We start from the raw sequence: 27,222 nt of genomic DNA, 5'->3' as shown, positions 1-27,222 counted from the left end.
CAAATTAATTTAATGAATTTATTTTTATAACATGTATCATTATTATTACTATATGAAACAAAATACTTTATTTTTCAAAATTTGTGTGCGACTAAACCTCATTCTGTATAAAAAAATAAAATAAATTGTGATTTAATGTTACAACTTAAGTTTATAATATATATTTGATATCTCTTATTAAAAGAAATGATTTGAAAAAAAAAATTTAAATACTCTTTAATGATTTTCAATACATTGAATACTTTTGAATCGCCCTTATAGGAGTTAAACATTGCAAATCGTTTTGAATCATTTCTTTTAATTGGGGATTAAACTCCTAAAAACCAGTAACTTATTTCCATTATTTTTATCGTAAAAAATATTTTTTCCTGCAAAAATAACTAAAGGTTAAAAATCATCTTAAAAATAACTTAAACAGATTAAAAATGAAATGTAATATTTTTTGTTTATACTTGGTTATAATAATAATATAAATCTCAGTATAATTGCCACGTTTTTATTAACTCGCTTTCATGTATGTCTGTTCGGGTGGAATTTTGTAATTGATTTTTAAGTAACTTCCCGATGAGCTAGAGCGTTGAAATTTGGAACATAGCTCAGAATCAGATGACAATGCAAGAAAATGAAAAAAAAAACAAAAATAGTCGTTGCCTTTTTTAACCCTTACTCTAAGAAAACGAGCCTAATTTCGTATCATGACTGTACACTAACATGTATCACAAGATATGTATCAGTTAAAAAATTAGTTGTCATTGCGTATTCCTCAAATTATTTTATTTAAATTTTTCGTGTCCAAAACTGGCCCTAGAGTCGGCAAAAACGGTACCTTTACCCTATATAAAGTAAGAATTTATGAAAAACAAATTATAATTTTTCAAAGATGTCATTTTGAAAAAAGATGTTTTTACGGGAAGTCTACGGTTTCCGTGGCGCCACCAAATGATCGCGAATTCTTGTAGAACTCGGCGAAATAAGACTCTTTTCAAATAGCTATAACTTCTTCAAAAATGGACTAATTCAGACGTTTTTTTTTTCAAAATTTTCGTTTTCAAATGCACTTTCCGGAAAAAATTCAATAATAATAAAAATATTAAAATCTATGAAATATTTCACTTATTTTAAAAAATCGCATTTTTGTCGAAATCTATTTTTCTCAAAAACTAAGCGAGATATCGAAAAATTTTATTCTTTAAGAAAGTCTTATTTCGTCGAGTTCTACAAGAATTCACGGTCATTTAGCGGCGCTACGGAAACCGTAGAATCTCCGTTTTTACGACAAAAAAAATTTCGTAAACGTCGATAATGTAGTTTTGTATCTTAGCGATTTACCACCCGCAACTCACATAGATCTCTCAGCGCTTCTTTTACCATCGGAGATTCTTTTGCAGTTTGATATTTTCTCCACGACGTGTTCTTAAAATTACAATAAAAATGTCGGGCTGAAATTCACCGACTACGGGATATATGTTGAATAGGGTTGCGAAGGGACGTAAAAATGGCGACTTTTAACTCCTTCCGGCATTGAATACTCGTACTAATGTGTGCTTTTGACATTATAAACAACTATTATATTCTTATTCAACTTAACTATTATCTACAGAAACAATTACTCTAAAAAATTAACCAGTGATAATTCGAAAAAACGGAATACCTCAATCGTTATTTAAATAAATAGTAAATATAAATAATAATTGTCTTTTAAATTTTTTTTTTTTCGTGTCATTATAACCTCACTATAGCCCACTGAGTTTACAAAATATTCACCCTTCCCCCCCACAAACAATGGCAATGAATGAAAATTTCAATTATTCCGAACTGTGTCGACTGTGCTCATTAAAAAGTAATCATCAGCTACAAATATTTGATAAGGAGGGTGAGCAAAGACAGATACTTTTTAAAATACGTACTCTCATAGGTTCTGTGGTAAGTAATTTTTTTTTTTTTTCGTAAATAATTATGATTCTGAAATTAGGAGACAATTAACAACTTTCCTTTTTTTTTAACAAATCAATTACAAAAAAAAAAAAAAATGAAAATATACAAATGTAGAAAATTTTAAAAACTATAAGTGCAATTTTTTCAAATATTTTTTTTTTATAATTTATCGTTTTGAAAAAAATTCAAAAATTATTAGACGTCGGCTAATTTCAGTATCATAAATTAATTACCCGACGTCTAATAATTTTCAGATTTTTTTCAAAACGATAAATCAAATAAAAAATATTTGAAAATTGTACCTGTAGTATTTTCAATTTTTTACACGTGCATATTTTTAGTTTTTTTTGTAATTGATTTAAAAAAAAAATATGAAAATTTCTAATTGTCCGCCAACTTCAGTATCGTAAATAATTAAAAATTTTTTAAATCTGCTTAACCAACCCCTTAAAAAAAATTTTTTTTTATTCCAGACAACAAAAGAAGATGTCCTACCAAAAAATATATGCCAAAAGTGTCTATATAAATTGGATATGTTTTTTGAATTCCGAGCAAGTTGTATGGCCACTGAAACAGTTTTGAAAAATTATGCGGACACGTTAAAACAACTCGCGCAATCAGTCAGTAATCAGGTAAATTCATTAAATACTTGCATATGTATTTATTCATCCATCCAACTAATTTATAACTAATTACCGAGAAAAAAAAATTTGACAAGCTTCCACGTACGTCAAAATAAATTTAAAAAAATCCAAATGACTTAGCACGAACACCAGGTTAAATGGACGGGTGTTATGTGTAATACGTCGAGAATGTCAAGACCTTCAGCAGTAGTTGGTTGGGATTTCAGGCCTTTAGCTTCTGTTTATTTCTTCCCATCCTCCCGGCCTTGTCATCCCTTTAAAAGCATAGGTGCAAATTCATTTGCCCTTGCCACTTTTACATTCACACAACAACGCCTCTACATACACACCCACTTACATACTAATAAAAATATATATCTATATAAATATAATATATATAAAGACAACACGTGGTTTCTCGCGATACCACATTAAACTCTAATTAACGTAGCAATTATCAAGCGCATACAAGATTTTTAACTTTCCATAAATAAAAATCTATATACATATACATGTATATATAAATGTACTCAGGGAAAACAATAAAAATAACATCTATATTTAAATCATGAGATATGTTCAGCTAAATTGGTCACAAGAATAAGAATTACAAAATAAAAAAAAACTAGAGTAACTAAAATGACGCAGTGTTCAATAATGTACGGGCGTTGGTGATCGGTCTGGGCTGGTCCTTGATTTAGTTTCCTTACCCTCAACCCCTTGACTGCATAACCCTATGGTCTGATGGTGTAGTTTAGTGTAGTTGTGGAGACAAATCCCTACACCTCCCAGTTTTCAGTTCCCCGTGTCACGGAACTCGGGACTGGGGACTGGGAACTCGGTAGTCGTATTGCTCGTTTAGTCAGGTCTCGATGCGAGGGACGGTCTCAATAATTCCACCCCCTCACACATACGGTGCAAACCGAGTACGAGAGTGTAACCGTATCGTTGGCTGCGGCGCTATTGATCGGCGCGGGCTGCGTCGCGCTTGGAAAGCGAAAGTCAGTTCTCTTTTCTTTAACGTCTCGCCTCAAGCTGTCCTTGTTAGACCTTTGTACTTAAATACATACAGTACTTATATCCGTATGTATATCAGTACTGTATGTATTAATGTATGCAATGCATGTATGTCTACAAACTGAACCAGCAAAACATAAACGTCTCGATTTCGCCCCACCTTTTAGCTGCTACTGCTACTACTTGTAGTTGTTGCTGTACTTACATACTTGCTGTAATAACAATAAATCAGGTATGGATTAGTATTGGGTATTAATGGATGTGGAATTCTCGGTACTTGGTGTAATGTTGTATCCTTGGTGTAGGCATGTAATGGGCATGGATACTTTTAAAATATAGAATACCGTAATGCAAGTAAAGTCTAAGAATTTGTTACACATGGCCGAATGTAAGTGGAGTCGAAGAGTAACAACATAAAGAGTAAAAGTCGATATTCTTTTTTACGTTTAGCTGAGTAGAGGTACAGGTGCGCCTGGCTACCTTCCTTGGTTGCTCGGTTGGTTGCTACTATAACTGAGAAAACCTGTTTCGTTAAGATCGACAACAAACACACAATACCCTCCGCGCGAGTTGTCGCTTGTAAATGACGAGAGATCTAAAGAGGATGAGGTTTGAGGTACCGAGACTTTGCCTCTCAACCGCAGTATACGGATAAAAAAAATTTTAAAATAAGATATAATAATAACTATCACAAAATAAAAACAAGAAAAAATTATTTCAAAGAAAGAAAACACTTAACATTTGAATAAAATCTTTGGCTGCTCCGGACAATGACATTCTTATAGCGAAAAAATATTTGATGCTCCAAAATTGAAAATATTTATTTATTTATTGTTATTATTTAAATTACCAAAATATTATGATACTGAAGTTACCTGACGTCTAATAATTTTTTGATTTTTTTTTAAACAATAAATTAAAAAAAAAAAATTCTCAAAAAAATTGCACCTATAGTTTTTTTAATTTTCTACACGTGCATTTTTTTAATTTTTTTTTTTTTTGTAATAGATTTGTTGAAAAAAAAATCCGAAAATTGTTAATTGTCTACTAACTTCAGGATCATAGAATATAATACTGAAATTAGCCGTCTAAAAATTTTTGAATTTTTTTTAAAACAAGAAATTATAAAAAAAAAAATGTTTAAAAAAATCGCATCTATAGTTTTTCAAATTTTCAACATGTGCATATTTTTAGTTTTTTTTTTTTTTAATTAAATTGTTGAAAAATAAATTCGAAAATTGTAAATTGTCCGTTGACTCCAGGACGATAAAATATTTCTAAAAAAATTTAACATCTCAAAACCCTTTTTATTTTATAAAAACGAAAATTTTCTTAACTCAAAGGAACAGGTGGCAAAGTGGGTGCAGTCATAAAGTAATACACTCTAGAACTGTGTAAATATTTGAAAATATTTAAAAATATGTCGCGTAGTTTACACAATTTGTCGCATATGGATCTTGACATAAACCCTGATCGAGGAGTCAAGTGGTGATGTTGGGCTGAATGTCAATGTCAAGGTCACCGGGCCGACGCACTGCGCCCATAGACGTCTGTCTGTCTACACTTTACATCCATTACACAAATAGTTTATTCATCTCCAGCCACTATTATAGCTGCCGTGTACCAAACGCGGTATCTACTGTACTCAGTACCGCAGTATATATAAAAGTGAAAGTTATTTATCAAGGATGTGTACTACTACTCCATTACGTCAGACAAGTAGACTAGACTAGACAGGAGACGAGATGAGATGAGATTACTTTTTTTTATTAAGTACACAATACAAGTATGTAATGATAGATGTACTAAAACTGTAGACATGATGACTTACAGAGTACTTAAGTCTTATAGAGTAGCTTTTAGCTGGTCGTAATACACGTTAACGTATCGCAGAGGTCCGCGGTGGCAGGACCTTCACGCGGCCCCAGACCCTCCACTTTTTTCCTCATTCTCTCATTCTCTCTCAATCTATATATATATTACTTTTATATGTATATATTGGTTATAATCCGTTCTCTCTCATGGGCGTTCGTTTTCGCTGTTTCTTGTCTCCACAAGTTTGTTCGAGTGTTGTATGTTCCTCTACTCACTATCATATACAACACAACGTTTCGGGGCACATCGACGACGGTTACAGTCGTCGGACGCGCCAGTCTCTCCTCTCTCGTCTGCCACGCTGCATTCCGCGTGCCTCCTTCTGTTGTACAAGTGTGTGTGTGTGTCGTCTTCGCTCTTATCTTTTCATCTCATTTATATATTATCATCATCATCATACTATACATATTAATATTATTCATTAATAATCAAATTTTCATATAATTTGAACCAGAAAAAAAAAAATTAATTGTCTGATTTGAAACTCGTATAAGACGATATGTCTCCACGTATCGCGGTGTTAACTACTTGATTTTGTTTATTTTTATCACTGGCCTTTCTCTTTTGTACGGTTTTACTTTTTTACTTTTTTTTGGGCATCCCTTTGTCCTTTCGTCCATTCCGTGAGTCGCATTTACGGATTACGAATTTAATCAAAACATTTATTATTAGTATTATTATTATTTTTTTTTATAATAATAAAAAATTGAACTTTTGCTTACGGAATAAATTGCGGATAAATGATATAATTGATTGACTTATTAGATTTTTATTGAGTATTGTCTGTGAGTTGAGTGAGGACTTTATTATCGGAGTAACGACGAGATAAAGGAGAGTGATGTATGTACTTGTACGTGAGACTATTGAACAATTGAATTGAGTTTATTTTACTGTTGGGTTGTTGAGAAAGAAAATTGAGTTGCTGTTTGGGAGTCAAAAAAATGTGAGCTGATGAATTGTAATTTATTTATTTATTTTTAAAATATCGAGGACGATGGGAAATTAATATTTTTATTTGTATCAAGGATTATTTTTTTATTGGGTATTATTATTTAGTTTTACTGGTGAGTGCACTGAAGAATCCAGTCAGCATTGATCGAAGGACAAGTATGTTTTTGCAATTTACCCTCGGTATACATTACAGGGACATACTTAATACTTGTTACACTGTCAAGACTATTTCATTATCCTGAAATTAACATGATACTGAAGTTAGCCGACGAATAATGAAGAAAAAAAGTATTTGAAAAAATTGCACCTATAGTTTTTTTAATTTTCTATATGTGCATTTTTTTAGTTTTTTTTTTTTGTCATTTATTTGTTGAAAAACAAAATTTCAAAATTTTTAATTGTCTGGTAGTTTATGATCCTGAAGTTAACAGACAATTAAAAAATTTTGAATTTTTTTTTTTTCAACAAATAAATGACAAAAAAAAACTAAAAAAATGCACATGTAGAAAATTTAAAAAAATATAGGTGCAATTTTTTTTTTTTATAATTCATTATTTTGAAAAAAATTCAAAAATTATTAGACGTTGGCTAACTCAGTATCATACTATCTCATATATTTTGTTACAATAAAATATATTTTTCAACGTCACTGCGGTTATCATCAATCATTCTTTTGTATTTTATTTATTTATTGTAATCATTATTTATTTTAATGTATGATACAAATTAGCAGAGATTAATTTATTTGCTTTGGTTAAATTTCCGGGCGAGTATAATGTAGGCTCGAGACATTGATCGCTCTAGTGTATAGAGTTACTATTGTATTGCATCGTAAGCTAATGGGTGGGATATACGGCGTTTAAATCCTGTAGTTGAGTAGCGTAAACGGCTCGGGTCGCAAATTTAACTACGGAAACATCGTAGTTCAAAATTATTTCAGAGAATACTAAAATTTTAATAGGCTTGTGGATTAAAGATCTGGTTACATCATTATATATTTTTTAATGGTTATATTTATTTATTTTTTTTTTTTGATAATTGAGTATAATGATTCTGATTTAGTTTTGTATGGAAACGAAATTGACTATACTTTGCATACACAGAAAAAAAGGATTTCGTGGCGTAAGAGAATTTTTCTCGTCCTAAAAAAATTTTTGTTTTCAAGTCATAATGAAAAAAATTTTTAGGACGAGTAATAGTATTTTAAGAAGAAATTATTTTTGTCTGTGAAAGACTTCTTCATTTGAGAGAAATCATAACTGAATTATATTTTTGAGTAGTTTTATAAGATTTTTGATTAAAATTGTTTGATTTAGCAATTTTTGCTAACGTTCTAGTAACTTTTAACAGACTTCAAAAACATTTTTAAAAAATTCTAAACTGCTTTTCATTTTTCAATTGAAACTTTTTCGAAATTACTAAGAAATGTAACTCAGTTCTTTTTTGTCAAAAATTTGGAAACTTTTTATACGGAATAACTTTTAAATTTACCCCCCCCCCCCAACCCCTTGGCATTACTATAAATAAATTTTGTAAATTATTAAATTTTTAAATTTTTTGTCTACTCGAAGACTTTTGAACTTCACGATCATAAATAATAACAATAATAACAACTTTAATTATGATTATTATAAAATATTAAAAATGACTATAATCTACTATTTCTTATTTATGTTACGATAGTAAAACAATGAATAAAAAAAAAATATTTATTGTAAATATTTAATTAAAAGATGTATAATTGAGTAACAAAATAAAATAATAATAAATTATTAATAATAAATTCCCACAAATAGATCAGCAGATTATATTATGTTATTGAACATTAATAGATTTTTAATTAACAGCCCAAAGTTTAATTGATTTATTACATGATGTGTTTATTTAATAATCGTTTTGATAACTCAATGATCAACTTCAGTCGCCCAATATTTGTTAATTACACACAAATTGATAAGATTATATTTAAGGTAAAAGCCCCTATATCCGCTCAGTACCATTAGTCGCTCACTTTAACTGTTTAAGGCGTTTTTTTATAATTTTTATAAAAAAAAATTACAACTAAAAATATTATTATTGATAAATAATTATTTGTGAATCTAAATATATTAAAATATGACGTATCAAATTATTTTATAATAGATTATAAATTTAAATTAAATGACTGTTTTCAAAATCGCGCTCAGCCGGGCATTTTTTACTTTAACGTTCATTCGTTAGATTAAATTTAGGTTACGTCAAATTTTTTAAAAATTTTTGTAACTATATCTTATTAAATACATTTTTAAAATTCATGAAATTTTATATTATGGAAGAATAAAGTAGTATAATTTATAAATTATTTGTCCAAATCAATAAACTTAATATAGTTTAATTGATATTGTCTTTGAGCGACTATAGGGCCATGTGTTGGTCGAGTAATGGTACATCACAAATTTTAGTGAGCGACTATGGGTACACTCAAGGACCTTATTTAAAAAATTAATAATAATTAATTATCAACATTATTCTTCAAACTTAAATTTTATTTTAATACTCGAAACTTCAAAAAATAACTATAAAAAAAAAAATATGGTTTTTCATTTTATTTATTAATTTATATTGAGTGATTTAATCTCACTCCAATGAAAAGTGAGCGGGTATAGGGGCTTTTACCTTATTGTACCCTATGAAAAAAGATTTTATATAACTGTATACAGTTATATATGAATTATATACAATTGGATAGAGGTGATGCATAATTATATAAAATTTTTATATAATTATATACAATCGTATATAATTCCATATAAAAATGCAAAAAAATAATAATAAAATTGCATACAAATGTATATATTTGTATACAATTATATAGACTTGTATATAATTATATATAATCTATACGAAAACATTATGTGATTATATACAAATGTATACATTTGTATACAATTAAATGTAATTATGTACGATTGTATACAATTGGATCGGGCCATTTTTTCTATCCAATTTATATATAATTTTACACAATTGTATAAAATCTTTTTTCATCGGGTATATCTTCCATTAAACTTATTTACTAGACAAAAATGCTTTGATTTGTTAAATAAATACAGTAGGACTTCGTTATAAGACTATTAGTTTCTTTCTCAAACTATCGCGATACCTGGTTTATAAAAAAGAATAATAGTCTTATAACGAGGTCCAACTGTACGTTTATTTTTATTTTCATAAAGTTGATCACAACAAATAATAAAAAATTTAAGTATAAAATTGAAAAATCACTCGGATTTATTTAGATCAAATAAGTAGTACAAAAAAAAAAAAAAAACAGTTTCTGAGTAAAAAACAATGAAAATAAATTTTTCAATAAAGAATAATAAATTGTAATAATAAAATAACAATAATTAATAATTATTAGAACGAGAAAGACAAAATGTCGACAAGCGGACAACAGCAACAGCAGCGTTCATCATATGTGGAAGCACATGCAACGGCGCATGCGACACTGCAGCAACACATGGCACAGCAAGTAGCTCAGACTAGACTCACTGGTCCAGGACTTTCATCAGCACCCCAACCACTTAATCCTACCTTTACATTACCGGATGATGGTTTGGGTTACGATGATGGGCATCGAGTTCTTCGTTCTATTGGCACATGGTAAGTTTATATTTACATATATTTTTTATATACTTATATTGTACATGGAAAAAAATAAACTTTAAAAATTAGTAGGGTAGAGGTACCATTTGTGGCCACTGCTCTATTTTTGGACATTTATTCTTTATTTTAATTAATGAAAAAGTGGAAAATAAAATTTTCATTTTAATAGTGGGATAGAAGTATCTTTAGGCATATTTAAAAAATTGATTATGTTATTGGGTCTTTTACAGATTATTTTATTTGAATTTTTTAAGTGTCCAAAACTGGCCCCAAAGTGGCCAAATCGGTACCTCTACCCTATTTGAAATTATAACCCGGAACCCGGGTGTTAATATGGGGAATTTTAACATACCAAATAATAAATTTAATAACATGTTTCAATTTTCTAAGTATCAGTTACGATTTTCAAAGTTCAAATAGTAATTTTTATTGCATAGACAATAAATTTTCATACTTATCCTGTAATTATTAACGTTTTAATCATAAATGAAAAAATTATTATTTAGAATGACAGTTTTTACTGATCACTTTATCATTATATTACTTGTTATTCTCAATTTATATAGTTCATTTTTTTTCCGTGTAACGAAAGTGAAACTGATTTTATAACATTTGAAAATTTAGAAAACAAATACCCTCTTCTTATTTAATAGAAACGAAATTACTCTTTTAAAATGAGTCAGTGAAATCTCACTAATTTTCCAGTGAAATTGGCAGTGTTACAATTCTACTCACAACATCTCTACTCAAGAGAAGTAGCTACAACTCTACTCACTCACAACTTTACTCAGCCTCAACTCTACTCACAGTTTTTTTTACTTAGGTTTAACTCTACTCACTCATATCTTTACTCAGCTTCATCTCCACTCACATATTTTAGCCTATTAATAAAATAGCAATTCTTTGTGAGTAGAGTTGTAGCTGAGTAAAGTTTTCATTGAGTTTAATTGAAGTTGAGTAAAGTTCGTAAAGATATAACTGAGTAGAGTTAAACCTTAATAAAAAAAATGTGAGTAGAGTTGAGACTGAGTAAAGTTGTTTTCCCTTGAGTAGAGATGTTGTGAGTAGAAATGTAACACTGCCGTGAAATTCACTGATTCAACCAGTGAAACGAACGCTCACTGGTTGAACCAGTGAAATACTCCGGTGCAGTATATAAATATAAAGAAAATAAGTTATAAATTATTAGTTTCGATTAATTTTCTTTCTTTATAAAGGTATTTTTAAAAACAAAGTGAAAAGTTGAGATTATTAATTAAATAATTCTTAATAATAATTATATTTGATTTTAAATTACTTAATAATAAAATAAAGTTCTATTCGAGTATCATCATCCTTGATAATTAGCTTTAAATAATCCAATAATTATTGAACATTAAATTTTAAAATGTCACTCATGATTGAGTTTAGTTCCAAACTATCAAATTAACTCCCAAGTTATTTGTTTTTATACTCTGTAAAAATTTTGGTCATATAATTATTATTGTTACGTAAAACTTAGTTGAAATATCACATAAAGATAATAAGTAAATATTGTTTATTTATTAACGTAAATTCACACTTAATTTCAGAACTTTTTACTTGTTTACATTTTTTTTATTTACATATTTTAAGTTCACTGGTTGAAACCAGTGAGCGCTACATTTACTAATTCAACCAGTGAAATTTCACTGATTCATTTTAAGAGAGATTCAGTCAGTCACTTAATGACATTAATACAGCGCATATCTTGTATTCAATAAACGATCTTTTCTTTGCTTTTCTTTATCGCTGTAATTGTGGTGTTATTATTTCTAATATAAGTATGTTGTAATTTTAATATAAGTGATTAATTAATCATTAAGAGAGTAAGAAAAATTTTGTGCCATATCTTTATGATAGAATTAGTTAATGTTATTAAAATTGGTATCGTTGAAAAGGTCTTGGCTTGAATTTGTTCCTTTTCTTGGTTTCAATTTTTGATTCTATTTTATTGCCAAGTACTGAGATAAATTATTTTATCAATATCATTTGAATTACATTTAAATTACACATAAAAAAGACCGTCGTATTTATTTTATTTAAGTAAATTAAGAGGATATGCCGTCTATTCTCTTTCTAACACACATGTGAACAAACGAAACGGTCCTTGTTGCACTTACACTAGCAAATGGAAATTTCAAATGAGCTGTTCTCAGATATAAACTGCAATTTCCGATCGAGAAACATTTCATTCGATAAATAATAAGTTTACGCATCGAATGAAATATTTTGTTTAATGATTTGGATCTTTACCTGTGAAAACTGTTCATTTGAAAATCACCTGGTACATGCTCTTAATATTTTAATTATTCTGGTACTATCTTTTATATCATTCGAATCGCATTTAAATTACGCGAGAAAAAAGACGATCGTATTTATTTTCTTTAAATAAATTAATATTCTAATTATTCTGTCACTACACGGAAAAAAAATTCACGGATTTTTTACGATTTAACTATCGTAATTTTCATTATATAGTATTGTAACGCTGGACTATAAGTTTTCAATAATAATTTTTACAATAGACTATCGTAATTTTTATTTTATAATTTATACTACTACCAGAAAGAAAAAATCAGATACTATAGAGTAAATTATACAAGTTGTGTTAACATAAATTCTAATACAACTATCGTAAAATGAATGAGTCGGTAATGTAGAATTTCTTTAAATATAAAATAATAATTAGAAGTCAATGGAGTAAAATATATTTTCTTAAAAAAGTAGAACTTATAATTAATAAAAAAGAAAAATTTATCATTTGGAATTTTTTTTTTTTTTTTAACAGTTAAATTGAGAAGGAAAATACAATCTCGAAATAAAAATAAAACATGTTGAAGTAGTAATAATAAAACATTTATTTAATATTTTTTCAAACATATTTTTTTGGTATATATAAAATTTATGAATAAATAACTCATTTATTTGTATTCAAAATACGCACATGTAGAAAATTAAAAAAACCATAGGTGCAATTTTTTCGAATACTTTTTTTCTATAATTTATCATTTTTAAAAAAATCCAAAAATTATTAGGCGTCTGCTAACTTCAGTATCATAAAGAAATGTTGAATGTCCATAATTTGAGGTTATTGAAATGTTTTACCTCTCGCAAAGCCGGGTAAAATTATTCATTGTCGACAAATGAAGATTATCCTGTAACAAAATTAGGAGAATTGAATTTATTAGAAAAAATAAATTTTCATTCATTTAGAATCATTTATCCTATGACCACAAAATACTACTAAATTGTTTATAAAAATAAACTTCTTGTCCAGATAAATGATTTTAAAACGAACGATATACATGATACTGAAGTTAGCAGATATCTAATAATTTTTGGATTTTTTTTTAGACGATAAATAATTAAAAAAAAAATATTTAAAAAAATTGCACCCATAGTTTTTTAAATTTTCTACATGTGTATTTTTTTAGTTTTTTTTTTTTTGTAATTTCTTTGGTGAAAAAAAAAATCCGAAAATTACTAATTATCTGCCAACTTCAGGATCATACGATATACCCACAGAATATTAAGTTTAATAAAAATTGAATAATAATAATTATACTTACACCACCAAATTATTATATTCCACAATCTATGTAGGTTTGTAATGACGAAAGTACAGTTTTTATTTTAAATTTCTTATTTACAATTGTCCGAAAAACGTCATGAATAATAACCTCTATTTCTGCACTCCACTGTGGATAAAGATGAACTGATTTATAAATATATATAGTTGAACCACAAATAATACAGACAAAGTAGATGTCATCATTTGTATTTATATATATATATACACTCATACAAGCATCACATCATGGTTTGTGACAACACTTGTCTTTCATACGTAAACGCTTCAGATGGCATATACTATACCATTTCAGAAAATTTACAATCCAACTATCGTAATTTTTGTAGCTTGTATTGTAAAAACATAGAGGCAGCACTGTAAATTAAAAGGAAGAATAAAAGAATAAATAGTATAATTAAATCTTATTTTTTATTCTTTTACTATTTACGATAGTAACATTGTAATATTTCTTATTGAATTGATTACAATAAACTCTTAATGAAATTACGATAGTGAATAGTAAAAAATCTTTTAAAAACTGTAAATTTTCGTATCATATATTTGAATGTTACAGATAATAAAAGTATAGTCCAGGATTACGATAGTAATATTGGAATTTTTCGTCGAATTTTTTTTCCGTGTAGATATGACTGAATGTCACTGAATATATAGCTATATTATTTTATCGCGTTACTAATTCCAAAATGACATATTTTTATACTCCTTTTTGGTTTTAGGGAGCTTCTCAAAGCCAAAAGATCGTACACAGAAAAAAAAGGATTCATTGACACAAAAAATCTTTACTCGATTAAAGAAAATTTTAACTTACCCCAATAAATTTTTTGCATTGTGAATTGAAAACAAAAATTTATTTAAAACTAGAAAAAATTACTTGGTGCAAGGAATTATTTCTTGACCAAAAACATCTTTTCTCGCCACAAGAAAATTTTAGTATTCGATTCATAATGCATACAATTTCTTGGTGCAAATTACAAATTTTTTGCAGCAAAAAATCTTTTTTTTTTTTGTGTATTTCATAAACTTAATAGTGATATATTTGGGCAGTCACGTAGTGACTGCAGGTTGCTCGTACATATATATATATATAATTAAGAGAGTAAGACAAATTTAGTGCATGCCATGTCTTCTATGATAATAAAAATGAAAAAAAAGTTAATTTGGTATCAGTGAAAAAAAAATATATTAGACGATTAATAAAAAAAAGTTTGACAGTGTGAAGATTTTTTTTCAAGAATTCCATGATTATACAATCATCGAAATCAATAAGTTTGCGAGTTATTGATGAGATCTGTCTTATTGAATTTCAATGATAATAAAAATAAACAAACGATTATAGAGTAAATTTTAGAGTAGACATTTTAATAAACAATTAAATTCAAATCATATTTAATAAATTTTTTGTGACAGACACTTGAAATCTACGACATTTAGCGCCTATAGCCAGCAGCTAAAAATATTAGATAAGATACGGCTGGTAAAAAAGATACCTAATCGTTCTAATAGTGACGTCATCATCGGATCAAAAAATATTTTTTGGTTGCATGTGCGACAACAAACGATCAAAATATATCGAAGTAACTTAACGAGCCATCTTGTGACAAAATTTATCATCATTTTAATTCGTGAACTTACCGACTTCTCTCTAATTTTCAACAAATACTCAAAATAATTTTACCAAATTCATAAGAAGCATTTACTTTGACATTTAAAAAATCCTTTAACGTTATAATACCTAACACCTACTAACTATTACCCTACATAAAAACATTTCATTCAACAGCTCCAAAGCACATATACATACGACACTTTGCAAAATACCAACATACCAACAAGTCAAGTATTTGGAAAACGAAAGTAAAAAATATACAAGACATTTTAAATAATAAACAAAAAATATAGAAATAAATATAAACAACAGTAAGTAGCACGTGGCTCTATCGGGACGATAGCCAAAAAGGAACCAAAAAAAAAAAATCGTACCAAATGAATAAACGCGGATTTATAACCTGCCATTTATAGGCACTAAATGTAGTTAGGGATGGAAGATATCTATCGATATTTCAACTATCGATGCTTTTTTTCTAAAGTATCGATGTTATCTATCGATATTTTTTGGATACGATACATCGACACTCGATAATAAAAAAATTAAAACTATCGATGTTACGATATCGATGTTTTTTTTCAATTAGGAATGAGATATATCTGTCGATATTTCAACTATTGATGTTATTTTTCTAAAATATCGATATTTTCTATCGATATTTTTTGGACAAGATATATCGATACTCAATAATAAAAAATTAACACTATCGATGTTTTTTTTCAATTAGGAATCGCTATATCTGTCGATATTTCAACTATCGATTTTTTTTTCTAAATTATCGATATTTTCTATCGATATTTTTTAGACAAGATATATTGATACTCAATAATAAAAAATTAAAACTATCGATGCTACGATATCGATGTTTTTTTTTCAATATCGTCCATCCCTAAAATGTAGTAAATTTCAAATATCTGTCACAAAAACTAATGTATTTATGTAGTACAATCGAGTCTAAGACGCTCGTGTGTTGGTACCTTCGCCTTCGGCTCGGGCACCAATCTTCACACTCGCGTCTTGAACACAATCGCACTCGATAGATAAACTACTATTGCGGTAATACTCGAGGAACCTACAGTGACTGTAGGTTGCCCGTTAATTATTAAGTTAATAAAACAATAATTTTAAATAAATTCAATTTTTGTAAAGGTCACCAGATTATTCAGCAGCAATGGCACGACCAAGTGGTGTAATGCCAGTATTTCCTGGTACAACAGATCAACAATTTCCAAATAATCGCGCGGCTACATTAAATCAACCGTTAAGAACGACAAATAATGTAGGCGGTGTACGTCCTGGTTCTGTTTCAAAAGCTACAAATACTGGAGAACCAACAACTAAAGCATTTGCTTGTACTGTTTGTGGCAAAGGTTTAGCACGTAAAGATAAACTTGTTATACATATGCGTATACATACGGGTGAAAAACCGTATTCCTGTGAAGTTTGTGGTACGTTATTTATTTATGGCTCATTTAATTCACTTAACGATTCATTTAATCTTTAATGATAATTGAGCGTTAAAATTTTTTTATAAAATTTTTTTTGTTAAATTATTATTGGATATTTTATTCATAAGATTTTTTGTGTGGTTATAGGAAAAGCATTTGCACGACGTGATAAACTTGTTATTCACATGAATAAACTTCGACATAGACCGGGAGTTACTCCATTATCAACGCCTACTGCTCCTAATTCTGATCAACAGCAGCAACAGCAACAGCAGCAACAACAACAGCAGCAACAACAACAGCAACAGCAGCAGCAACAACAACAACAACAGCAGCAACAACAACAACAACAACAACAACAGCAGCAGCAGCAACAACAGCAGCAGTTGCGTAGAGAAGTTTCTGTTCATAAATTAAAAGAAGAACCTCTTACTTATGTTTGTGAAATATGCAATAGAGTATTTACTGTTAGAGATGAATGGATACAACATGCACGGTAATTATTTATTTATATGTACACCGAAAAAAATTGAAGCTGCTACAGCAGCAGCTGTAGTTGAGGTTACTACAAGTTGGAGTAAAGAAATACTGACTCCAACTTAGAATAACTTCACCCACAGTTGTAGTGAAGTCAGTACCGTCAGTACTATTTATGTAGTATCCTTTACTACATATTGGAGTACTGGCAGCTACAGATGTTTTACTACAATATTGTGGTTAGAAGAACTAGAATGTTTTTACCATGTAAGAAATTTTCAAGATGATACTACTGATTGTTTTGAAAAAAAATACTTTGATTTTAAATTTAAACCTTCAGTTGGTCTCTCGTGTAGAAAATATTAATTCCAAAAAGATTCCAAAAGAGTTTGACATGTGGAACTTCTATATTTGAGACAGATTAGAACTAAGGTACCCACGGGTAATAAGGCCTAAGTGACAAAAATGATATTTAAACTAACCGCTTCCTATAAATTGTCTTATTGAGAAGGTTATTTGCATGTTTGCATGTTTAGGTTTCCACTATATTTAAATGGTGGGCCCTTAGCTAGGCCTTATTACCCGCCGGTACCTTATTTCTTAAATTTCAATTTATTGTAAAGGTTAATAACGAATAAACAAAATTTCTATATTTAAACATGAATAATTACCAATAATTTTAAAATAAATTAAATGTTATAGATCTCATTCAATAGAGTCTGGTCAAGTCCAACATGCAGCAGCATATTTTCCAAATTCAGCACCACCGCTGCAAACTTACAACACTGGCGGCAATTTTTGTCCAGTGTGTCGTATGGATTTCCCGAATAAAGAAGACACCGTATTTCACTTACGCACTCATTTCACTTCAGGACAACAGACCTTATTGCAGAATCAGATTAAACAGGACCCAGCTATTGCCGAGATGATAGCACGTGGTATGGTAGATCCTACACTATGCAGCTAGAATTTTCCTCACTATCGTAATCCGACGTCGATACGTGTCTTACTGTAGTATAAAAAAAAAATAACAATACTAATAACAATTATTCGTTCACACACATAATAATAACGGCTGCATCACCGTGCGTTTTGTGATTCTATTTTTAGATAATCATTTTTTTTTTTTTATAATTCACTAAAAATAATTAGTGATTTGTTTTTTTATTAATTAATTTTTAATTAAAATTTATTCTTTAATGACTTTAATGCGTAAGGTAGATAATATTGTTAATTACGTGGATACTTAATATCCATTACATATTTTTATCGCGATTTTGAAATATCCCTCATAAATAAGACATTTTTTTTTTTGAACCGTAAAGTCAAAATATGAAATTAAAATTACATAACACTTGTTACTTTATTTAATTAATTTTAAGTAAAGTGACAGTTAAAAGATAAATAAGCTTCCACTATAAATTACTTTGCGATGTTAATTTTTATTTTAATAATATTTTATAAAAAGTAAAATTACAATCTATTAAATTTGCTTATGACATCGCTTTCTTCCTTTATGTCTTCGTAAATATAATTATAACAGTTTTAATAAATATAATTATAATTATTATTACATTTTACGTGTATAATAAATTGATAATAATTTTAAGAACACGAGTATGGAAAAGTTGCCGTGCCTCCTAAGGAAATATTAATTTTTCACTTTTATTGGACTGACTCACGACTGATTGCTACTATAGTTTTTTTTAACGATTTTATTTCTTTAAATAATTCAAGAAATTTAATTGTTTAAATTTTTGGCTTGAATATTTCAAGTGATCACAGTTTTTTTAAGGACAAAATGTTGAGTTGAAATTATTGTACATATTGTAATTTCTACTAAAAAATAAGAAAACATCTGAAAAATGGTTGACTCTGCGACCAACACCAAAAACTTCCCGATGTTTTCAAGCTCAGAAACAGTGCGGCCAGATCGTGGGATATTTTTACCCCCGCCTGGTGTTATACTCTGTACTATTTCACCACGGGAATGGTAAAACAATCCCACGATCTGGCAGCACTGCTCAGAAAGTTATTAAACGTAAATTTTTGAATTCTTCCAGATTCAAAAATTTTTATTTTGTTCAACAAAAAAAAAATACAATTAGTTAAACATTAATTAATTTTTGTCGTATGAATTCTTTGGAACGAATCAACCGATTTGAATTTACTTGGCGGCAATCGAAAGGACTCATCAAGATTTAGAGCTCAATACATTACGAGGTGATTCGGGCAAGTAGATTATGAGTTATATGAAAATAACCTCAAAAAAAACATTTTTAATATTTATTTTTCGTATAACTCGTAACTCATTCGACCGTTCGATTTTAAAATTTATCCAGATCTAAGTCTTGATAAACCCTTTCGATTGCCACCAAAAATGACCAAATCGGTTGATTCGTTCCAAAGATATCGTTCTCAGAAAGATTGGAACCCGACTGGTTACTGTTCTGCACCGGACTCAGTGCGGTGCTGGAAAAAATGCTCGATTGTGGTGCAGCACTACACTGATTACTGTGTGGGACTTGACTAAGTTATGTGCGCATATCACTCAATCAGGTTCCGCACAGTAATCAGTGTGGCGCTGCACCACAATCGAGCATTTTTTTCCAGCAACGTATTGAGTCGGGTGCAGAACAGTAACCAGTCGGGTTCCAATCTTTCTGTGTACCATAAAAATTAATTTACAAACACACACACACACACACGGGCGTTCATCCGGACATGGAATAGTTTCCTAGGATCTCAAAATAAGATCTGATGAAAACTCGATTTTTGGAAATCGAACCAAAACCAATGACCCTTTTTTTTTTAATTTTCAATTTTTTACAGCGGGAAGTTTAAAAAAACAAATAACGGAAATATTAAAAAAATATTTTCAATAAAACATAACTATTGTCTTTTAATACTAAAGTTTACTATAAGTAATTAGTCCAGTGATTTAATAGTAAAATTATTTAGTTTTTAAATATTGAATGATACTTTTGATAAATTATTTAAAATAATAATCAAATTTTAAAAATATTGTTAATTTTTTTTTTTTCGTTACGTTAAAAATATAATTAACAAGGTGAGGTAACTGACGAGAGTTCGTAAAACATTTTTGATGAATGAAAAAATTACAGTGCAATTGAATAACAATTAAATTTCTCTGTGCTTCGATAATCTTTGATAATGATAATAATAATTTAAATAAAATAGAATAATGAAAAGAAAAAAAATACAAATTAATAATAAATAATCATAACTAGTGTGTGAATAGATAATCAATATGCAACGATGTTTAAAATATAAATAATAATTAATGAACTGGTTTATTAGACGCATAGTGCCTTGTCTTTGGAACTACGTACTGTAAATTTATTATATTTGTTTAGATTATTTTAGTAATATACCGATAGAAGGAGGCACACTGGCACGCATTTAATAATAAATAGATTTAAGGTTTATTGTAATATTGATGTAATTTTTTATGTTATTAGTTATTATTATTATTATTATTATTTGATTAAGTTTATTTTTGTTAAGATATTTGTATTAAAATGCCATCGCCTCTAGCAGCTGTTTTTATCTACTTTTTATACCGTTGATGTCACATACTTTAAGCTAAGAGTCAGTATATTACTGCCATAATCATTATAATGCATCTGTATACTCATAATGTCTTTATATAAATAAATATCATTAAAAATATCATTCATTTTATTTTATTATTTTATGATTTATTGAGGAGTTGCATACACTGTAAAAAAATTCGGATTAAATTCAGAGTGAATATGCGGAGCGGATGATTTTTTGTTTATTTAATTCACTCATAATGAATCCGGATTTAAATAAAATCTTCATCACTCCCAAATCACTGCGCTGAAAGAGAAAAATTCCCTACTAGCTCCGTACGTGGAGTAATTTTTTTTTAAACTCAGCAATTTTGAGTGACGAAGTGAATTTTGATTGACATAAAATCCCAATTTTTTCAATGTACCTTTGAAATTCTCAAAAAATTGATTTTTCTCGTCTTTGGGCGGAAAGCGTCAACTTTCGTCCCGCTGTGCAAAACGAAGTTGCCGCTTTCCGCCTCGATCGATGAGAAAAATAATATACACACCTCAGGAAGTAAAGAAGAAAGCCTCAGATCACATTTTTGTTGAGGCTTCGCCTCGGCCAACAATTACATGTGATCTGGGACAATTCTTACTTTACTGCCCTAGGTGTGTAATATACTATTTTTATTTTTTTTTGCAGATTATTATATTTCTGCCCTCTGGCCGGAAAGTGGAAACTTTCAGGCCGCTGCCCTGAACGAAGTTGCAACTTTCCGGCTCCATCGAGCAGAAAAATAGTATACGCACATTGGCCAGTGAAAAAGAAAGCCTCAGAGCACAAGTTTGTCAGCCTCGGCTTTGCCTCGATCAACAATTGCATGTGATCTGAGACTTTTCTTATTTTACTGACCTAGGTATATAATATACTATTGAACAGTTTCGACTTATTTATAAATAATTATTTACACAGAGAGACATTTATGGTAACCGTTCCTAGTACGTATATGAAATATCATCCAATACCGTTATGGTAATAATTACTTGGAATTATGGGATATAGGCCTATACTTTCTGGGAAAAGTTCCCATCATTATGGTTACAGTTCCCATATCACATGTAAAAGAACTATGGTAATGATTACCATACTTATAGGAATAGTTCACATAAGTAAATATGTACCAATCCTATAACCATATTGTAATGGTTCCTAAGTGCATATGGGGATGAACCCAATATATTATGGTAACTATTCCCATAATATCATGGCAATCGTTCCCATTATACTATGGTAAACTTTACCATATATTATGGTAATCGATCCCATAATGTATGGGAATTATTACCATATGATTATGGTAATGGTTACCATATATTATAGTAACCATTACGACACGGAGAAAAATTTTGGCTCAAAACCTAACAATTTTTATTATGCTGTCGACCAAACTTGAAACAGGAAGTGAAGCATCCAAAAATTTATCATGCTCTTATAAAAAATTATTATGCCGCATCACAATTGTTATAATGTATGAAAGTAATTGTTATTAAAGCTTATCGATAAGTTTCTCGCGCGTAGTAAGTGTTGTGATATATAATAATTTTTCGTATGAGCACAATAATTTTTTGTATGCTTCCCTTCCTGTTTCCAGTTTGGTCGACAGCATAATAAAAATTGTTAGGTTTCGAGCCAGCATTTTTCTCCGTGTATAATATTATGGTAACGGTTACTATAATATTATAGTAATGATAACTATAATAGGTGACCGGTCAAAATATCCATCATAAAAATATCCAATGCAAAAATATCCATGGAAAATCTCCAATGCAATAATATCCATTGAAAAAATTATCCATAAATAAACATTTCCAAATGAAAATAATCAATTCCCAAAAATATCCAAAATAGCAATTCTTGGAACTGTTTTTGCCATAATGTTAATGATTATGGATCAAGGTTAAGGAACCCGGGAAAAAATGATCAGAACTGACCATGCCTGTTCATGTATGATCAGGCCTGATCATACTTGTCCATGCCTGTTCATGTCTGGTCATATCTTTTCATGCCTGAAGCGTTAAATACGCTTAGGACTGATCATACAAAAATTTTTATTATTTGATATTTAGGCCATTCGGTTGCGAATAATAATTCTTTGCAAAAGTGGTTCATTGATATGAAAACAACAATTTATACATGGATATTTTTAATACCATTATTGTAAAAATATAGATTTTTTAATGAATATTTATATATGCAATAATGATAAAACAAATGTGTTGTAACTGTTAGAAAATAGGGTATTTTTTATTAATGGCCCATGAAATAGATATAGAACATGTTAATAATATGATATTTTTGATGGATTATTATAATTTGAATGTATTTAATGTATAATTACTGATAATAAATCTTATAATTAGTGGATACCAATCGGCAAAGCGGTTATGGATATTTTTAAACACGGATTTATTTCAAGTGGTAATTATTACTTATGGATATTTTATCTACTGGATCTTTTTACATTGGATATTCTGGCCTAGAAACCTATAATATATATGGGTGTCGTTCCTATAATCGACATTTAAAAAAAAACTGGTTACCATACATTATGGGAACCATTCCCATAATATATTGTAATTGTTACCATAAATTTCTCTCTGTGTACTAATATATTTTATAGTTGCAAGTATTACTGTTTATTTACGTCAAATTGATGATAGAGTAACGAAATAAAAATATAATGAATAAGTAATGAACAATTGGCATTTCCATAGATTGCTACTAAACTTAAATCCGTGAATTGATGTATGTACATCGTGGGTAAAGTTTATTTTACCAATGATTCGGAGTCTCTTGCATCACAAAGGGAGAGTCTCAAAGGTTAAAAGATGAAAGTAAAGTGAAGTGAACTTAAAACACACTAGTGAGATAACTGTGCCCTCTTCTCGATGTTAAATGCAATAAAATTCAGAATTTTATTTCAGGGCGTAGTCTAATGATTGATTTCACGGCACTCCATTATCATAACAACGACAATAAGATTAAAATAGAATAAATAATTTATAAGATTATTTAAATCCATATACTTTCTCATGATTATAATAAATAAATATCACTCAATAATTCTTGAATAAATTAAATAAAAATAAATAGTAAAGTAGTGCGGAAATTATTTAATATTTATTTTTAAAAAATAATTAAAATTTCGCAATTAAATACCACAAACTTGTTGACCTTTGCATTGTATTGTTACAATTTTTATTTAAAAAAAAAAGAAATAAATGCCGTTACAAAATTAACACAATAATTGCGACTAATTAATATATGTTCTATATTATTAAATATATAAATATACATAAAATTAAAAAAAAAATTCCATATATTTAATTTTTATTAAAAGTATAAGAGAATCCGTCAGAAGTTCTGGTAAAATCTAATTTACCTGGTGGATAAAATCTACGAGGCGCAGGAGTTGTGATTTCATTGTATCGAGGTCGAGGCGCTGGATTTGTCGGAGTTTGGAATGAATACTCAACATAAGGTCTGTAAGTGTCAGGTCGTTGATACTGTGGCTCTGTTTGTTGATATTGAGGTACGGGTTCATTATACTCTGGCTCCGGTTGGTACTGAGGTTTTGGTTGGTGATAATGAAGTTGCGGCTGAGATTGAAACCGCGGCTGAGGCTGAGGTTGAGGTTGAGGTTGAGGCTGCGCTGGTGTATAACGAATTTGTAGACGTGGTTTGTAAGTCGGCGTTGGTCGCGGTTCGTATTGGTACTCATGGACTTCGGGTGGTTGAGTCACCGGCGAGTACTCTGGTTGATATTGGGGTTGATAAATTATACGCGGACGAGCTGGACGTGGGTGTGGGTGTGGATGTAAACGTGGACGAGGGGGTGGCGGAGGAGGTGATGGTGAAGGCGAGTCGTAAGTTAATTGTCTGGCATCTGGGTCTGTTTGAAATTTATATGAACGTGGTGGCGGTGGTCGATAATCAGGGGGATTATATTCTGGTAGAGGCTCGTATTCAGGTGTCGGCGGTGTTATTTCCGGAATACCGTCACCACTTGCCTAAATTTTTTTTTTTATATTTTTATTTATTTATAATAATACTCTGTAAAAAATCGGGAGTGAATTCGGAGTGATTACGGATTTTATTTAAATTCGAATTCACTTCACCACTCGGAATAAATACGGAGTTTATTTCGGAGTAATCTAGATTTTATTTAAATTCGCATTCACTCTGATTCAGTTAAAATAAACTCCCCTTCGGGGTGAATTTTACTCCGGGAGCATCAAAAAAATAAACAGTCATCCACTCCGTATTCACTCCGGATTTAATCCGCGTTCACTCCGTAAATTTTTTACAGTGCAATAACAATAACTATAATTAATTATTTACCTGAAAGCCATTTTTACCAGCAGTATAATAAACAGTTCTTCTTTGTCCAGTCGGATCTATGTAAGAATAAGAACCTTTTCGGTCACCATTAGCGTCACTTTCTTCTTTAAATTGCACTCCGTCATCTTGAGTATAAGCAGCACCAAATGTTCCGTCACCAGAAAGATAACGCGCTTCGGACAAAATTGATGGTTGCCGTAAATCTTGAGCTATTGATGAACCAATTAATCCTAGTATCTATAAATATTTATATTTTAAATTCACTGTTTTATATAAAAATTTAATTTAATTATTTGACATAATGGTAATTTTTGAGATTAAACTTACAATGATCGAATACATATTGATGTACGTAATATTGAAACGTTCAATAAGACGAAGAACAATAATAATGCGGCGGGAATAAGCAAGAGGGGCGTTTTATACTAAGGCTGAGTTCTCGAGTTTCTCGTGATCTACGGGGCCAAAAGGCCTTGATCATTCTATTACTATTGCTATATCTAATTTCCTTCGCTTCTCTCAGGAGTATGAAGTCTATTGAAAATCTATGTGATGTATTACTATGTATAAAAATATTTTTTTGGGTGCTGATGCGTTTGTTGGTGTGGTCGATACAGGTTTCAACCACGCTCTGGTCCATAAAGTTATTCAAGTGCTTGTATACAAGTACAAGTAGTCGTTTTGTTTTAGTAAATATATCTTTTTATTGGGTGCGGCAACTAGTTGCAACCCACAGTAATTGTATCCGGTTTATAGTATTGTCATTGTGATAATTTATAATCATTGTATGTAAGGTGTCATTCAAGTCCTCCACTACCTTTCAGATAATTTTGTCATGATATGTCTTAATTAGTTGAGTAGGTTTTTAAATTATCATTAGTTAAAAAAGTTTTTTCCACCATACCGGCGCCGAAAATATAAATTCCTGCTCTGTTTAGAGGAAGAAAGTCGTTATTTTTTTTTGTGAGAAAACAAATTATAAAAAACAGTGCATGCGCCATTCTTCTCATAAACAGAGGCAATGGTATATCACACATCAAGGGAGAAAAGTAGGACATTCCAAGCCGCGGGTATAATTGCCTACCCGAGACGAAGGCGAGGGTGGTAACCACGAGGATTGAGACGTTCTACCTTCCTCCGTGGTGTGTATACTATTTTTCACCAGATCTGAACCTGAAAGTTTAAATTTTTGCCTCTGTTTGTGGCAAGAATGGTGCTTGCGATAATTTTTATCATTTGCTCTGATAGCCACCATAACCGCAAGTTAACTTCAAGTTGCGGCTGGAATCTGAAGTCAACTTAACAGCAAAATTCGGAGAGCAAAAAGTTGTGGTTAAGTTGACAGTAGATTGTAACTTGAATTCAATTTGACTTCAAATGTTACTGTCAGATAATGACGTTAAGTTGATTAAAAGTTTCACTTCAAATTGACAAGTTTTTCTGCCAAATTACATTCAGTTTACGGCCGCAGATTTACATCAACTTGCACGCAAGTATTATCCAGCCAAGGCTTGCCAGAAACTTGTTGTTAACTTAGCCGAAAATGTTTCACTGCAGAAACTCGCTGAGCAAGGTGTGGCTATCAGGGTGTTTTCACATAAAAGAAAAGATCGACTTTCCGCCCTCTAAACAGAGCAGGAATTTAAACTTTCAGATGTAGATCTGGTGAAAAATAGTATACACATCACGGAGGAAGGTCCCGACTAGAATGTTTTCCTGATTTGCCTAAAGTACCATAAGGACCTTGTCAGGTTAATATAAGGTTTGCCTTATTAAGGCAAACCTGACGAGTTCCTTATCAAGACCTCATCAGGATATCCGTATTCCAAAGAAAGTTATTCAATCCCTTTAAATATTTTATTTACAGGCTAAAAATTAAACTAAGTACAAAAGAATATTATATAAAAATCACGTCAATCACTGCAGCACGGATTTTTTACTTCTTCATCAGTTATTTTTTGACATCATAATGAATATAATATTTATACACTGACAAGATCGCATATCTATGTCAGTGAAGTGGATAGCATCAAGGACTTTGAATCGGAAGGACGCACAGGTTTGAGCCCAGCAGTCATCGGGATTTTTTCATCA

General features: G+C 29.8%; 2 protein-coding genes and 1 long non-coding RNA gene across 3 annotated transcripts; 1 reads left to right on the top strand and 2 right to left on the bottom strand.

The window, feature by feature from the left end:
- The first annotated feature begins 1,457 nt into the window (after positions 1-1,457).
- On the top strand, positions 1,458-20,938 carry LOC130667415 (ras-interacting protein RIP3). The gene is made up of 6 exons (XM_057468964.1): positions 1,458-1,923; positions 2,409-2,567; positions 9,799-10,040; positions 16,412-16,710; positions 16,858-17,206; positions 17,890-20,938. The coding sequence occupies exons 1-6, from the start codon at positions 1,783-1,785 to the stop codon at positions 18,152-18,154; spliced, it is 1,455 nt and encodes a 484-aa protein (XP_057324947.1). The 5' UTR covers positions 1,458-1,782; the 3' UTR covers positions 18,155-20,938.
- Positions 12,899-14,360, bottom strand: LOC130667420 (uncharacterized). The gene is made up of 2 exons (XR_008989839.1): positions 13,634-14,360; positions 12,899-13,219 (listed from the first exon to the last, which is right to left on the bottom strand). It is a non-coding gene; the product is annotated as an uncharacterized LOC130667420 (long non-coding RNA).
- A 2,987-nt stretch (positions 20,939-23,925) lies between the features above and the next one.
- On the bottom strand, positions 23,926-25,678 carry LOC130667418 (uncharacterized). Its single transcript, XM_057468968.1, has 3 exons — positions 25,456-25,678; positions 25,129-25,365; positions 23,926-24,797 (listed from the first exon to the last, which is right to left on the bottom strand). Exons 1-3 carry the CDS (start codon positions 25,468-25,470, stop codon positions 24,111-24,113), a joined length of 939 nt encoding a protein of 312 aa, XP_057324951.1. The 5' UTR covers positions 25,471-25,678; the 3' UTR covers positions 23,926-24,110.
- Between the last annotated feature and the right edge of the window lie 1,544 nt (positions 25,679-27,222).

Source organism: Microplitis mediator, chromosome 5 (genome assembly GCF_029852145.1).
Source record: "Microplitis mediator isolate UGA2020A chromosome 5, iyMicMedi2.1, whole genome shotgun sequence".
Taxonomy (NCBI): domain Eukaryota; kingdom Metazoa; phylum Arthropoda; class Insecta; order Hymenoptera; family Braconidae; genus Microplitis; species Microplitis mediator.
This window is presented reverse-complemented; position numbering and strand designations above follow the sequence as displayed.

Bases quoted from the DNA above. Each gene is read 5' to 3' on its own strand.
- LOC130667415 (XM_057468964.1), top strand. From the start codon at position 1,783: ATGGCAATGAATGAAAATTTCAATTATTCCGAACTGTGTCGACTGTGC. The intron at 16,711-16,857 runs GTACGTTATTTA...GTGTGGTTATAG, and splicing joins GTATTCCTGTGAAGTTTGTG to GAAAAGCATTTGCACGACGT. The intron at 17,207-17,889 runs GTAATTATTTAT...TAAATGTTATAG, and splicing joins GAATGGATACAACATGCACG to ATCTCATTCAATAGAGTCTG.
- LOC130667418 (XM_057468968.1), bottom strand. The intron at 24,798-25,128 runs GTAAATAATTAA...AAAAAAATTTAG, and splicing joins CTGGTAAAAATGGCTTTCAG to GCAAGTGGTGACGGTATTCC.